Source organism: Macaca mulatta, chromosome 3 (genome assembly GCF_049350105.2).
Source record: "Macaca mulatta isolate MMU2019108-1 chromosome 3, T2T-MMU8v2.0, whole genome shotgun sequence".
In the NCBI taxonomy this organism is placed as follows: Eukaryota; Metazoa; Chordata; class Mammalia; order Primates; family Cercopithecidae; genus Macaca; species Macaca mulatta.
Genome location: NC_133408.1, coordinates 83,322,890 through 83,337,975, shown reverse-complemented (window position 1 = coordinate 83,337,975; position 15,086 = coordinate 83,322,890). Strand labels below are relative to the sequence as shown.

General features: G+C 50.7%; 1 protein-coding gene and 3 non-coding genes across 13 annotated transcripts; all 4 read right to left on the bottom strand.

The window, feature by feature from the left end:
- TBRG4 (transforming growth factor beta regulator 4) lies at positions 1-11,688 on the bottom strand. 10 transcript variants are annotated; one of them, XM_077996886.1, is made up of 12 exons: positions 11,346-11,688; positions 8,536-8,996; positions 5,320-5,643; positions 4,991-5,038; positions 4,424-4,595; positions 3,987-4,144; positions 3,205-3,315; positions 2,221-2,365; positions 1,699-1,944; positions 1,377-1,488; positions 1,114-1,228; positions 1-284 (listed from the first exon to the last, which is right to left on the bottom strand). In XM_077996886.1, exons 2-12 carry the CDS (start codon positions 8,944-8,946, stop codon positions 183-185), a joined length of 1,944 nt encoding a protein of 647 aa, XP_077853012.1. In that variant the 5' UTR covers positions 8,947-8,996; positions 11,346-11,688; the 3' UTR covers positions 1-182. The 10 variants fall into 10 exon arrangements, with proteins under 10 accessions (XP_077853012.1, XP_014989082.3, XP_077853016.1 ...); XM_015133596.3 differs by having other exon boundaries at positions 11,611-11,688; XM_077996890.1 differs by having other exon boundaries at positions 8,536-8,792; positions 11,611-11,688.
- On the bottom strand, positions 4,235-4,368 carry LOC114677231 (small nucleolar RNA SNORA5). Its single transcript, XR_003728522.1, has one exon. It is a non-coding gene; the product is annotated as a small nucleolar RNA SNORA5 (small nucleolar RNA).
- On the bottom strand, positions 4,786-4,921 carry LOC114677233 (small nucleolar RNA SNORA5). Its single transcript, XR_003728524.1, has one exon. It is a non-coding gene; the product is annotated as a small nucleolar RNA SNORA5 (small nucleolar RNA).
- LOC114677232 (small nucleolar RNA SNORA5) lies at positions 5,847-5,980 on the bottom strand. Its single transcript, XR_003728523.1, has one exon. It is a non-coding gene; the product is annotated as a small nucleolar RNA SNORA5 (small nucleolar RNA).
- Positions 11,689-15,086: the final 3,398 nt, after the last annotated feature.

The window sequence follows — 15,086 nt, the reverse complement described above, 5'->3', positions numbered from 1 at the left end:
TAACACCAAAATTAAAAGATTTATTACACACAAGAGGATGCTCTGTCCCTCAGAGCAGCTGGCCACCCTCCCCACTCTGGCCAAGGTCCTGCACGGAGGTTTGTCCTCAAGGGTGACCCTTCTTGCCCACCCACGGCTAGACTTCCAGCAGAGAGGCAGGCGGCCCATGCTGCTGGCACAAGTCACTTGGCCAGCTCCTCAGCCACTGCTTTGCGCATCTTGTCCTTGAGGTAGGCGCCTTTCTGCCATTCAGACTTGAGTTCCAGCCACTCATAGAATGGGACCTAGAAGGAGGCAGGGGAGACAGGTCACATGGGCAAGGAGATCCCTTCCAGCCAGTGGCTCTGCCTGCTTGCCTGTTGTCCTCACACTGACCCCTCACCCAACACCTCTGGTGACCAACAGCTCTGCACACCTGCCCCTTGGCCTCCAAGTCTTCAAGGCAGAGCCCATGAACTGCAGGTGGTGCGGGCGGGCAGAGGCGCTAGCACTGTCAGTACTGGAGAGGTCTGCACACTACTCGGAGGCCCAAGAAGGGCTTCTACATTTTAAACAGTTAAAAATCTTGCAACAACCCAAAGAAGAAAACAGAATGCTTGTGTGGCTCATGAAGCCACATATTCATTCACTGGCGCTTTCCAGGGAAGGTGGCCCCCTTTGATCTTAGCTAAGGTCTCCCAGGCGTGAACCCAGAGTCAGGCCCAGGACCTGCATCTTTCTGCTCCTGCCAGTCCCACTGGTCCTACTTTTCCTGACAACAGGCTGACCAAGGGGGCAGAGCCGCTGCACTCAGAGCCCCAACAGCTGTGCAGCCTCCTGGGCTTCGAGCTGCTCATCTGTGAATGGGCCCTACCCTGCCCATCTCTTAAGCTGAATGAGCAGGCTTGGTTGCCTTTTTGGGTTCACCCACGGGGTGAGATGCTAGGAAGGTTAGAGGGGAGGCTGGAGCACCTAGGATCCACAGTAAACTCCTTCCCTGAGCTCCTGGGAGAGGCCTGGGGCCACAGGCAGGGCATGTGTCTATACCTGCTGGCTCAGTTCCACCTGATCCCCTCTCTAGTGGGGGTTGGGGATTCTCCCTGTGTAGTGACCACCTGCCCAAGAGGTACTCACGTCCACTATCAGGAAGCCTGCAGCCAGTATGTGTCGCCGGGCCAGAACAAAGCGACCCAACAAGTCCTTACTTCGGGTGCTGAAGTTGGGGAACTCCCACCGCAGGAAAGCTAGCCTGGAAGGAAGAAGGGGTAGCTGGCATGCTTCCAGTCTCCCAGCCCCTCAGAGGGCAAAGAGGGAAAGCAAAGAATATGCAGTCCAACATCCATGGTGCCCCCATGGCCTCTACTGGGGCCATGGCCAACAGGTCCCTGGCCACCTACCTCTTAGCCCCTGCAGGTGGTGGCTGGCTCCCAGTTGGCTGGGCAAGATGAGGTGCCACAAAGTCCCTTACGGGCAGAAACTGGCCGTCACTGTCCAGCAGCACCTCAGCATCTGGGGCAGAAGTGTGGGATGAGAACATGTTGGGGGACATCCCTCAGAAACCCCCCCACAGGAAGGATGAACAAAGATGGGATTGTGGGGAGCCCAGGTTGACACCCTACAGCTCCCTAGGTCAGTTCTTACTGCAGAGGGGGTGGGTTAGAAGAGTCCTGTTAGACTCAGGCAGTGCCAGGCCCTGTGCCAACCAGGGGGAGCCCTCACCCAGCACCCAGCCATACTGCGTGGCCACCTCGAGGCTGCCCCTGTCGGCGCTCCCCAGCAGCCCCTTCAGTGTCTCCTGCAGCTCCTTTTGCAGGGGGGTCACCTTCCTGTCAAGGGCTGAGGGCCTAGGGGCCACAGCCGAGGCTGGCAGAAGGGGACCTGAGTACTCGGGGTGCTCTAGCATGGCAGTGGCGTTGATGTGGAGCAGCTTCTGGAAGGTGTTCTGATCCTTCTGAGACTTGCCCCCTAGGGAACAAGCAGAAAAAGGGAGGTGGGTCTAGGGGCCAGAGATGGGGAGACCCTGGATGAGAGGGCAGTAGCACCCCTACACCCAGTCCCAGCCCAGTTCTCTGGGTCAGGAGGCAGCAGAGTTATAGTCTGCTGGCCACCCACAGGGAGGGGATGGAGAGCAACGGGGAGTGACAGCCCTGGCCTCCATCTGCCCCAAATCCTCACATGGCACTAGGCAGACAAGACCAGGCAGTTCCCCAGTTCCAGTAGTACTAGGGGCAAGGGGCTCACCTAGAAATTGGATGTGAAATTCAGGGTGGAGGACGGCTTGCAGCTCTGCTTCCCGTGCCTGCTGCAGCACACACAAGGCCCACACCAGGTCTACCTGCAGGGCTGGCTCCAGGCCTGGCAGCTCTGACCCCAGCTTCTCATGTACCTGGTTAAGGATAGGGTGTGGTGGGGAAAGCAGGCTCTCCTAAGGGGCTGCAAATAGCCATGGGTGAGTCACAGTCCAAGATGTGGTCTTGGCCCGGTTGGGATGAGGCCAGAGGAGGCTACTGGGGAACAAGAGGCAGAACCCTGGCCCTTGGTGAGGTCTGGAGCAATCCTGGGCTTGAAGGTACGAGGAATCTTCCTCATGCCCCAAGATCACTCTGGACAGCAGGAAGAGTGCTGCTGAATGCTGGCATTTGATTAGGTTTACTACAACCAACCTACCGGCAGGGAACAAAATCCCTTCTCCCATAATGTCTCCAAGTGAGTACCTGGGAAAAGGGAGGAGGAATCTCTGCTCCTCTGAGAGACGAGAACATCCAAGAGGTGAAGCGCTCCCAGCCCCTGGCTGGTTGTTCTCAGGACTGTACCAGGCAAACCCCTGATGGAATCCTAGGGAGCCTGGGGTCACATGTGGCCTGCTGGCCTCTGTGGCTGTCCTGAAGTCTTCATAAACAAGGCTCCCCCTCCTATCCTGAGCTGGGGCACATAGCATGAAGGCCCACTGGAGCTTCTGAGCATCAACAGGGCATTAAAAGGAGCACCAGAGGCAGGACCCCCCAGCGCTGCCTGGCAGGGCAGTCAGCGAGACAGCAGGATTTCATGTTTGTTCTCAGTGATCCCTAGGATGCCTGGCTCCAGCCAGCTCCCCCTGCCCCCTCATGCCACACATAGCGGCCCCTCCCCCTCCGCCCAGCCCGAGCTGATCTTGGGAGGACAGTTCATGAACAATTAGCTGCAGGGGAGGGTAAACGTCAAGCAGTGGGACCCCAGAGGCCGTACCAGGCTGAAAAACTCATCCTCTTGGTCTGGATGGAAGTTCAGACGCGCAAAAGCCAGAAGTACGCTGCATAGGTGAGGCACGGTGATGTCCTGCGCTCTGTTCAGGACGTGCTGGATAGGTCAGAAATAGCAGATGGACAGAATAAGCTCTCTGCCCAGCACGCTGTCCTCCTGCCCAGCTCTGAGTCTGAGGGGAGCCTGCATGGCCAGCAGCAACGGGAGGACCCTCCATCTGGGGCCCATGAGCTCTGCTGGGCACAGAGAAGGACTTACACAGGCCCAGATCCTCCTTCGCCTGGCAGCAACTACCCACAGAGGCTTGGGACACTTAGAAACTGCTTCTTTTCAGTAAGGGCTTTAGAAATATTCTCCAACCAGTAAACTTAGTTTAGACTGGTCACACATAAACGAAAATGCAGGTGTCATCTTTCTGTACAGTTCCACTTTGGCGGGGGGGGGGGGGGGGGGCGGAGATCAGTGATCAGGAGACAGTTCTGAGTGGATTCTCAGCCTCACCAGCCATGCTGCTACCTGCTACAGCTACCCCAAAACGGATGGAAGCACTTATGATGGTCAGTGAAAGAACAGAGGAAACAGTTCTCAAACACTTTTTTGAGAACTGAATAGCAGCCCTTTCAATATAAGCCAAAATGCAAGAAGTATGTATTTGCCCCCACAAGTGGGCATTTTCAGACTGGCTTTGCTTTCCCGACTAAGGCAATGGTTCCCAGCAGATGGCCAGGAAGCCAGCTTCTCTGAGTTGGGGCCAGGCCCTGGCTCACCTGGGCAAAGGCCTCATACAGTGGCAGGTTGAGCCACTTGAGTAAGGCGAAGGACTTGGCACAGCGGGCCACCTCACCAGAAGTCAGGCTGGGCATGAGGGACAGCAGGTCGGCAGCCAGGCGCTGGGACACCTGGGTCTGGTGAAAGCCAAGTTTGCCTTCGGGACAGAGCAGATCACAGGGTTTAGCTGCGGAGGGTCAGCAATCCCACCAGCCTCACCCCACCTCAGCCTCAAGGTCTCGCTGCTTGATGTCTGTAACCAAATTTATCCCTGAGCCTGGGACCCAGGAACAGGGCCCATGAGTCACAGTGTTTCTGTGGCAGCCTTCTGGGCCAGTGCCTACCATGCATAGGACAGGCACTGAATTTGACATGGCTGCAGGTATCTGCAGGGCCAGAGCTCCCCTCTCTCCACTGTTCTGTCCAAAGGGCTCACCATAGGCGTAGGCCAGGTCCAAGAGCACACTTTTCGTCAGAGAGAACGGCTTCTGCACCAGGTGGTAGGAGATGGCCCGCAGCAAGGGCACGGACCGCCGGCTCTGAGCTGCCAGTGTCACCAGCACCTTCCGCAGCTCATCGGGGCCAAACTGCTCCACCAACTCCAGGCACTGTCAACCACAGCCGCGCAGAGGTCAGCTCAATGGCCTGGGGCGGCAGGGACGAGCTGGGGGCAGGGGTCCCATGGTCCCATCCAGTGCAGCCCCTGTGAGACAGCAACTGGGCCTGAGCTGACTAAACACAGGACCACTGTGCAGGGCCTGCCTCCTCATCCACCCCAGGGAACCCCTGGACCTGGAGTAGTGTCCACAGCCAAACTATCCCCAGGTCCCAGGATAGGCGACCCAGGGCCCATGAGCTGTGGAGCTTGCTGTGGCAGCCATCTGGGCCAGCCCCCGCTATGACAGGAACGGGCACTGAATTTGACTTGACTGCAGGGCTACAGCTGATAGGGGTTACCACATCTCCAGGAGAATTCTAGCCAGAAGCCAGGCCTGGGCAGTACCTGTGTTACTTTAGGAGCTGCCTGCCATGCCCTCTTTTCAAGACTGTGCTGTGACGGGGTTTGGGGGAAAGATAAAGGTGCAATCAGGGAAGTGCCTGTGTTGGGAGGAGCAAGTGGTGCTTGATGAATGCAGCCACAGGGCAATCACCTGTTGCAGCTCCGAGCCCTCCGGTCCTACCCCATGTGATGCCTGAGGCTCCAGACAGAAGCTCCCGGGGCTCTGATCCCAGTGCATACAATGCACCCCTCTGCAGACAACTGTCACCCAAAGAACAAGTCCAAAGCCGAGGGGAGGCAGGCTGGGTGCCACCTGCTTTCAGGCCCAGTACCTTGTCTTCCAGGCGGTTCATCAGTGGCTCTGAGAGGTGTCCCACTTTCATCATGATGGTCACTAATGTGCGGCCATCTTCAATTTCTGTCCAGCGCCTTTCCAGGTGCATGAGAAGCTCAGTCAGCAGCTCCTGGGAGTGCTGTTCCTGTGAGAGGGTGGCACAGGAGTCTGCCAGGAAGGCCAGGTGCTTGTACTTGAGCTTCCGCATGCGCCAGCGGACCTCCTGCTCCACTGACTGCAGCTCCTTGGAGGTCCTGGGGAGGCCCAGAGCATAGAGGCTCCGCAGCAACCTCGAGAGGGTACCATGCCAGACCAAGTTTATCTAGGCAGAGAAAGGACACAGGAGAAGTAATGTGGCACTGTCAGTCCTGTGTGTGAGCTGGAGGCCCCCTCTCTGAACCTTGTTTCACGTGCATTTACTACAACTCTTCAGAGAAGACAGTATCAGTTCCCTACTCTGTTGTAACAGGGCCAGGGTGCCTTGCTGCTCCTCGCAGCCTTGCTCAGCCTCGAGGCCTAGATGCCTGGTGTCTGTAACCAAATTTATCCCTGAGCCTGGGACACAGGAACAGGGCCCATGAGTCACAGTGTTTCTGTGGCAGCCTTCTGGGCCAGTGGCTACCATGGGCAGGGCAGGCACTGAATTTGACATGGCTGCCAAGTACCAGCAGAGCAGGAGCTCCCCTCAGGCACCGGCCAGATCCGAGGGTACACCTCTGAGCCTGATCCTCTAGGTTACAATAAATAGCACATTTCTGCTCAAGGTGGCTGAGGTCATTTGCAATTGCTTGCAAGCAAGAACTATGAGTGGCAAGGGAAATTCTCCAAGTTTCCCCAATGAAGCTTTGACGTAATGTAGTTGATTAAAGAGAGACCACACTCTTTTACATGGTCCTGGCTACAGCTCTGGGTGGTGGGCACACAGACTTGAGCTGCAAGTAAAGCTGTCAAGTCAATACAAGAGGTCAGAGAAAAAATTGAGCCTGATGGATGTGACCTGATGGTAGAGAAGGTGGCACTTAGGCTTGCTAAGATCAGTTTTGTTATCATTCATGACTTTTACTTGCAATGACGTGAAAAGTTTTAGGTATTAAAAACTTGGGCCAGGCAGATCACCTGAGGTCAGGAATTTGAGATCAGCCTAGTCAACATGGTGAAACCCTGTGCCTACTAAAAATACAAAAATTAACCAAGTGTGGTGGCACACGCCTGTAGTCCCAGCTACTCAGGAGGCTGAGGTGGGAAGATCACTTGAACCTGGAAATGGAGGCTGTAGTGAGCTGAGACTGTGCCACTGCACTCCAGCCTGGGTGACAGAGTGAGACTCCGTCTCAAACAAAACAAAACAAAAATAAAGAAAACAAAAAACACTGGTTTTTCTCCAGTAAAATAATTTGTTTTTGAGTCAGAGAAGCTCCAATCCCTAAACTGTTCTCTAACAAACTAACCTCACAGTTTCTGGCAATGTGAAGTTTCTTAGGAATGCAACTGCTGCAATAAGCAGGAATCCCTGCAGAGCATTAGGCAGTGAACCACCATCTTTATCCTCCAGGGATGTGGCACCCAAGCACACCAGACTCTCAACTGCCTGCAAGAGGAGGAGCACCCTGGGCACAAAGGTTTGCAGGAGAGCCTTTGACATATGGGTAAAAAGACCCCTGGTATCACTAAGCACCCAAATGCAGAGGCCTCCTGGGGATGACCAAGCTGCTGCTGCTACCAGCAGCACCTCTGAACAGGTTCTTACTAAATGCCGGGCATCATTCTCTTTGTGTACCCCTATGAGACACCAACATCCCATGAGAACCATCAGCCCTGCTGCACAGGTAAACAAAGGTGAACTTATTTCTATATAGTTCTGGATCCGAACCTGCACCATGGCCCACCCTCTCTGCTGGAGCCTGCTTTGTTTCTGAAGAGGGTGACTGCTATTCAGGTACTGTTTCCACAGGGCCCAGACTGTCAACATGGGTGGCTCTAGAGCCCTTTGGCCCTGACTCCATCCTCGCAGAAGAGAGCAGATGGTAAAACAAGTGTGGCTCCGTCCTTTCCTGGGCCAAGTCTCTCAACACTGAACCCTCAGGTTCAGTCTCTTCACTTATGAATGAAAGCAGAAACCACACTTTCAAGGAGGTGACCTGGGAACAGAGAAGCCGCTGTCTGAAGGGCTGGGGAGGAGGGAGAAAGTACTGGAGTAAATTCTAATCTTACAGAAGATCTGGGTGTCTACCTTCTGGTTTCATGGACAGCAGGAAAATCTTTGAAAAGAAAGCTGTTATTATATTACAGATACTTGCCTTATAATTTTGTTACAATGTTCAGTCTTGCATCATAAGACTTAAATCACATGTGAGTAAAGAGTCAATAAACAGCAATTAGAATTATAGCCAAATAACAACGGGACCTAACTAAGTTCATTTTATGAATTATATCCCCAGCAAGAAATAAGTATGTACTGTAACCCCAGTCCACACGACACATGCAAATATATACATACTTAACTCCTTCCTTGGATAGTGCCTTTCTCTTCATTACACCTGACAACCGGAAACATGGTTTCAGTGCCCCAGCACCTCCCTTGCAAAGCAGACCAGGGAGTTAGGGCCAGCTTAGCCACAGCAGGAGTCTGTACTCCTGTTTTTGTACATGGAGCCCCGGGGAAGACTCTCTAAGAAGGGAGTCCCTCACAGTGAGCAGACTGAAATCTGCCCTGCTCAGTGCCACACAAATGGGTCTTGTTGCCTCTCTCCATGGTCATCCTCGGAGGGAGGGTCTGAACATGGCTAGATCATGCCCACGTCTGTCTCAAGTTTCAAGGACCTTCCATCGGTTATGCTGCATCTCCTTTGGCTTCAAGAACAGTGCCTTGCCATCAGTCAGACACTGGCAGAGAGCAATACAAGTCCAGACTATACGGTGAGGGGGAAAGCACCCAAAGAACTGAGAACCAGGCTCGCTTCCCATGCTTCTATTACTAAGCATCTCGGCTGTCTGTCTGTAAGACAAGCATAGCAATATTTACCTAACAGGGCTCTCGTAAGGATAAACAAAGAGAAAGCACAATAAAACACTTTGAAATTTATAAAAAAATGAAAAATACCACAAGACATGCAGGGCCCCTGTCTATGTTTGGTAAGCACTGGCTGCTGTGGACCCCAGCATTTCTGGCTGTTTTTCTCTTGTCCATGCTCTCAGACAACACTCCGGCACCCACCTGACTGTTGAGCAGACAGAGAAGTTGCTGAAAGCGGGCATCCTGTATAAGCAAGGCTTTGTCTTTTGGCTTCTCAGACAGCAAGTGAGAGAGCCGGATAAGTACTAGGGCCGCATGATTGTTGTCCAAGTGGTGACTGCCACCAAGGAGCTCCAGGAGCTCCTCTGGCTTTGCGGCCTTCTTGATGAGACGGTCCACCTGGTTCTCTATGTAGGGAGTAAACGCTTGTTCCTTCTCCACCAGCTCCACCAATGAACCTGGGAAGTGGGAAATGGGTGAGGTGGCTGAGGAAGTCAGAGTCTTATGGGCTACCCTGGCAAGTCTCAGTCGGCCAACTGGAGCCATGACAGGGGCCTGACGAGCAGCTTCTCTCAGGAGGCACGTGCATCGCTTTACCAGGTGAGCTGCCATAACGTCCTGGGTGGCAGAGAGACAAGACTCCTAGCAACTGATTCCAAACCCTGAAGAGAAAAAGGAGAGAGAAGGGGCTACTACAGGGGCAGTTCCTGACTCACAAATTTGACAAATGAAATAGAGTCAAAGCCACCCTATCTGTAAAATCAGACTGTCTTTCTTGACAATCCATAGGCATGTAATAGTATTTCTGAAGCAAAAATCTCACAGGATTTTTGTTTCAGTACAGAATGCCATCAAATATCAAAACTCAGGAGCATTACAGCCTGGGTGGGAAGGTTTTCATCCTGCTTGTAATTTGAAATCACCTAGGATGTGGTTCAACAATTCAGATTCCCAGGTCCTGCCCAAGGTCTCCTAAATGATGGCATCTCTGCAGACAGGACCCAGACAGCATTTTTTTTTTTTTTTTTTAATTTCAAGGGTAACTAGGATTAAGAATTACGGACTTGGGCCGGGCGCGGTGGCTCAAGCCTGTAATCCCAGCACTTTGGGAGATCAAGACCATCCTGGTGAACACGGTGAAACCGTGTCTCTACTAAAAAATACAAAAAACTAGCCGGGCGAGGTGGCGGGCGCCTGTAGTCCCAGCTACTTGGGAGGCTGAGGCAGGAGAATGGCTTAAACCCGGGAGGCGGAGCTTGTAGTGAGCTGAGGTCTGGCCACTGCACTCCAGCCTGGGCGACAGAGCAAGACTCCGTCTCAAAAAAGAATTATGGACTTGGCCAGGCATGGTGGCTCACGCCTGTAATCCCAGCACTTTGGGAGGCCTAGGCGGGTGGATCACTTGAGGTCAGGAGTTTGAGACCAGCCTGGCCAACATGGTGAAACTCCACCTCTACTAAAAATACAAAAATTAGCTGGGCATCATGGTGCATGCCTGTAATCCCAGCTACCTGGGAGGCTAAGGCACAAGAATTGCTTGAACCTCAGAGATGGAGGTTGCAGTGAGCCGAAATCACACCACTGCACTACAGCCTGGGTGACAAGAGTGAGACTCCATCTCAAAAAAAAAAAAAAAAAAGGAAGAATTCACATTCCCAAAGCCTCTGTGGATATATTTTAACACTGCAGACATAGGTGTGAGCCTCTCGAATCCAAGGTAGATTACATCACTAGCCTACTAAACTCCCCCCTACCAAATTTCTAACAGCAAAAACTCTGAACCAATAAGAAGCAGCGCTTCATAACATGGCCCAGAATGATTTTTTCAGTCTTAGCCCTTTTTCTGCCTCCCAACAACACAAGGCCCCATTTTAAACAGGCCTTGCACTTCCACCCCACCTTACAGGACTTGTTATCCGGGTCTCCTCCTCCCCCGATCAGGCCCTTTAAAACACATCTCATCCTTCCAAGGCCAAACTCAATGTTGCCATCTCCAGCAATGTGCTTTTAACAATTCTATCGGCCGGGGGCGGTGGCTCACGCCTGTTATCACTAATCACAGCACTTTGGGAGGCCGAGGCGGGCAGATCATGAGGTCAGGAGATCAAGGCCATCCTGGCTAACACCGTGAAACCCCGTCTCTACTACAAATGCAAAAAAATTAGCCGGGCATGCTGGCGGGCACCTGTACTCCCAGCTACTCGAGAGGCTGAGGCAGGAGAATGGCGTGAACCCAGAAAGCAGAGCTTACAGTAAGCCCAGATCGCGCCACTGCACTGCAGACTGGGCGACAGAGCGAGACTCAGTCTCAAAAAAAAAAAAAAAAAAAAAAATCTATTAGCTATTCTAGCTCCCCACAGCGATTAAATGACCCAGGGAACACACATGACAAGGGCAAGCTAAAACGTTCACCCGGGCCTCATTTCTGCCAAAGCAGAATGTACGTTTGAACTTTCTCCACTTCCTGGAACTTGGTATATGGCCAGCACATTTATTTTTACATGAGGGGATTACTGCAGCTGTAAAAAGCTTAGTCTAACTCCACTTAAAGAAAAAAAAAAAAAAAAAAGAGAGCGATCTCAGTCGGAGTATTTGCCCAAACGCAACATCTACCACTTTCTGAGCTTAAGTACAGTGGAGAAATCTTTCCGACTTATTTTATTTTTTTCGAGACGCAGTCTCGCTCTGTCGCCCAGGCTGGAGTGCAATGGCGCGACCTCGGCTCACTACAACCTCCCCCTCCCGGATTCAAGCGATTCTCCTGCCTCAGCCTCCCAAGTAGCTGGGATTACAGGCCTGCGCCACCACACCTGGCTAATTTTTGTATTTTCAGTAGAGACGGGGTTTCACCATGACCTCAAGTGATCCACCGCGCCCAGCCTCCTTTCCGATTTTTTAAGAGCCCTAAGAGCAGTTTAGCGGAGTAAACGGAAGCCCAGGAACCGGACTTGGGTTTAGGCAAACAAAAATCCAAAACTTTAGTTCTAAAATGCAGAGAGAAAACAACTTGCACTAAGTCACGAAAACTGGCTCGCTGGGGTCATGGACGGTCAACAGGGGCGGCGTCTTCCAGGCCCGGCCGCGCGAGCTAGATGAGAGAGGAAGCGTGCGCACTGGCAAGCCAGCACGGAACGAGCGGACGGCCAGGCACACCGCATCCCACCGCGTCCCAACCTGCTCCCCAGTTTCACCGCATCCCAGGACCCCTGACACCTTCCCAGCCACGCCTCGAAACCCACGCCCAGCCGCCCCTTCTCCCCGTGCCACAAGACCTACGCCGTCAGAACCACCGCTGACCTCCATCCGCCGCCCTAACTGTCCCCGGAACCATGAGGTGCGCGGCGCGCTTCCTACGTCACTCGGAGCGCCGGCGGAAACGAGGCGAGCCTCGCGCCGCCCGTCCGGAAGCCACGTCTCCAGCTTCCGGCCACACCTTTTCGGCGGGTACCGTCTTTGCTGAGGGCTCAAGTGGAGCGTTAGGTGATAGGAAGAAAGGCTTCGGTTGCCCCGCGACCAGTACCTAATCCTCATACGGAGTGCGGGAGACGACCCTTTGTTGTCCATGCTGTCCCGCGATCCTTCCCAGCTTGCGTAGGCGTAGGAGAGCTCCTAGGGCGGTGAAAGACTGGGCTGGTGGAGTGGGATAGGCAATGCTGAGGCATGTGGGGTGTGGGAGGGCGAGTGAGTGGAGACTGGGGAACTCCAGAGCGCCCACTTGCAGCTGCACTTGAAGCTGTTCTTGAGTAAATGCAGGCAGTTTATCTAGACCTAGCAATTTTTTTTTTTTACGTCTAAAATTCTGGATTTTTATGTGCAATTTTCCTGATTTTTAAATAGTGGTGTTTAATTACAAAATAAAGTGCGGGATAGCGCAAACAAAATGTATCCGAGGTCTGTATATGGACTTGATTAATTTTACTTCCTGCACAGCCTTTTATTTTCTGTGGAGTTAATAATTACTTTGGCTGGGCACGGTGGCTCACGCCTGTAATCCCAGGCCTCCATGGGTGGATCACTTGAGGTCAGGAGACCAGCCTGGCCAGCATGGCGAAACCCTGTCTCTACTAAAAATAAAAAAAAATTAGCCGGGAGTGGTGGCGCGCGCCTGTAGTCCCAGCTACTAGGGAGGCTGAGGCATGAGAATCGCTTGAATCCAGGAGGTGGAGGTTGCAGTGAGCAGAGATCTTGCCATTGCCCTCCGGCCTGGTTGACAGAGCAAGACCCTGTCTCCAAAAACAAAACAAAAAATATAAAATAAAAATAAATAATTACTTTGGTTTGTGTTCGTAAACTAAAAATAAAATTGTAAGCCCCCCAGCCACTGAACGGACCTCCTCTTGGCCAAGGAGACCCCAGAGAAACCTTAAAAACTGAGTTCCCAGCCATTCTGGAAAGGGAGGTTGAACACCCCTTGTTATAGCCCCTTTTGGCATTTAGACAACTGACCGACATTAATGTTAAAGTAGAGATCATAAGACTAACAGACTGTGGTAGTAAGATACCAAATTATAAATAAGACCTATGGCCATGCAAGGCAAGGGTTAAGTCAAGTTTGCAGACCATCAATCTTGCTGAAGAGGTCTTTTTTGACCCAGTATATTGTGGCTGATTCTGGCATCCTATCTTAAACATTCTTTTCTGCTGACTCCAAGTTTTACACAGAGCCTCACTCTTTTAACCAATTGCAAATTAAAGAATCTCTTAGTCAAGCTGGCTGAGGTGGGAGGATCACTTGAGGCCACGAGTTAAAGACTAGCCTGGGCAACATAGGGAGCCCCTATCTATCCCTACTAAAAGATCTATCTATCTTATCTGTCATATATCGTGTATATATCTATGTATTTGAGTCCACCTATAACTTGTCTATCTTATCTATCATCTAACGTGTATATATCGATGTATTTGAGTCCACCTATAACTTGTAAACCCCCCACACCAAGACATCTTGCCTTTTGGAGCCAAACCAGTGTATACCTTCCACACATTGATTTATGTCTTTGCCTGTAACCCCTGGCTCGCTGAAATGTATAAAACCAAACTATAATCTGACTGCCTTGGGACCACTTAAGGCTTTTTGGGTTTGTATTTTCCTGGGGCTGTGGTCACTCATTGGCTCTGAATAAACCTCTTTAAGAAATTTACCGAGTTTGATTTTTCTGGTAACAGTTAATTAAGATTCCATGTATTTATCACAAATTCTACTCCAAATCCTTCACAAGTTTTCTGTCAAAAGACAATATTACAACAGATTTATACATCTGTTAAAAGCTTTAGACAAATTAGTGGAGTTTTGTTGAGGAAGGAACCTTGAAAACATGCTAAGGGAAAGATGCTAGACACATGAGGCCACATATTGTATAGTTCCATTTATATTTGAAATATCCAGAATAGGTGAATTGATAAGAGTCACCTATGTGATCTTGAGATGGGGAGAATAGGGAGTGAGGTTTGAGGTTTCTTCTTGGGATGGTAAAAGTGTCCTGGAATTAGATAATAAGGATGGTTGCACAACGCTGAATACACTAAAAGCCACCTGTGACATAAGAAATATATATGTGGTCTCTGCATAGAGCTTCTAAAACCCTTGTAACTTTTTTTTTTTAGGTTTTCATTAAGGCATGTTATAAAGACGACATCATTTGTTTTCATAAAATGCTACATATACATTATATATAGTGTATATATAAATTTATATATGCTAAAGTTACAAAACAGAATTATAAAAAGAAACCCGTGAACCCATTACTCCACTTAAGAAATAGAATATTACCAATATTGTTGCAATTTTCTGAGAGTTTCCTCTTCTTTCTTATCCCTCCACCCCAGCGAATTGCTATCCTGATGTTTTTCATTTGTTTTTTAATTTAATGTAAAGTTCCAGGATACATGTGCAGGGCGTGCAGGTTTGTTACATAGGTAAACGTGTGCCGTGGTGGTTTGCTGCACCTATCAACTCATCACCTAGGTATTAAGACCTGCATGCATTGGTTATTTATCCTGATGCTCTCCCTTCTCCCCGCCCCATGGACAGGACCCAGTGTGTGTTGTACCCCTCCCTGTGTCCATGTGTTCTCATTGTTCAGCTCCCACTTATAAGTGAGAACATGCAGTGCTTGGTTTTCTGTTCTTGTGTCAGTTTGCTGAGGATAATGGCTTCCAGCTCCATCCGTGTTCCTGCAAAGGACATGATCTCATTCCTTTTTATGGCTGCATAGTAGTCCATGGTGTATATGTACCACATTTTCTTTATCCAGGCTATCATTAATGGGCATTTGTAAAACCCTTGTAACTTCTTGAGTGATAGTGACATCTTTTGTTATTCATCATGAGCCCCTTTTAACCATACCTGAGTTTATGCCACTAATGAAGTGGCTTTTGGAAGATGGGAGCTGGTTGTCAGAGAAACCAACCATGTGATTAGAGGGCTGAAACTTTTAGCCCCACCTCTCAACCTCTAGAGAGAGGAGAGAGGCTGGAGATTGATTTGATTACAGTTGATCTAAAAGAAGAAACTGAGGCAAAATTAATAAAGGTGGAGAGTTTACATTTGAACCAAAATGAAGACAGCTGCCCAGAAGACTCACACACAAGTAACCATGGATATGAGCTTCATTCAGCCTTTGTTACAAGCAGGTTTTTAAAGGCAAAAAAGGGGACTAGGCATGGGGCCAATAAAAAGTTGTTTGTCAGGAATCCTCATTGGTTTACAGAAATAACATTGATTAGTGATGGCTATACATTGTTGAATGATA

Bases quoted from the DNA above. Each gene is read 5' to 3' on its own strand.
- TBRG4 (XM_077996886.1), bottom strand. From the start codon at position 8,946: ATGGCAGCTCACCTGGTAAAGCGATGCACGTGCCTCCTGAGAGAAGCT. The intron at 5,039-5,319 runs GTACTGGGCCTG...ACCCCGTCACAG, and splicing joins TGAACCGCCTGGAAGACAAG to CACAGTCTTGAAAAGAGGGC. The intron at 1,945-2,220 runs GTGAGCCCCTTG...CTTGTTCCCTAG, and splicing joins ATTTCACATCCAATTTCTAG to GGGGCAAGTCTCAGAAGGAT.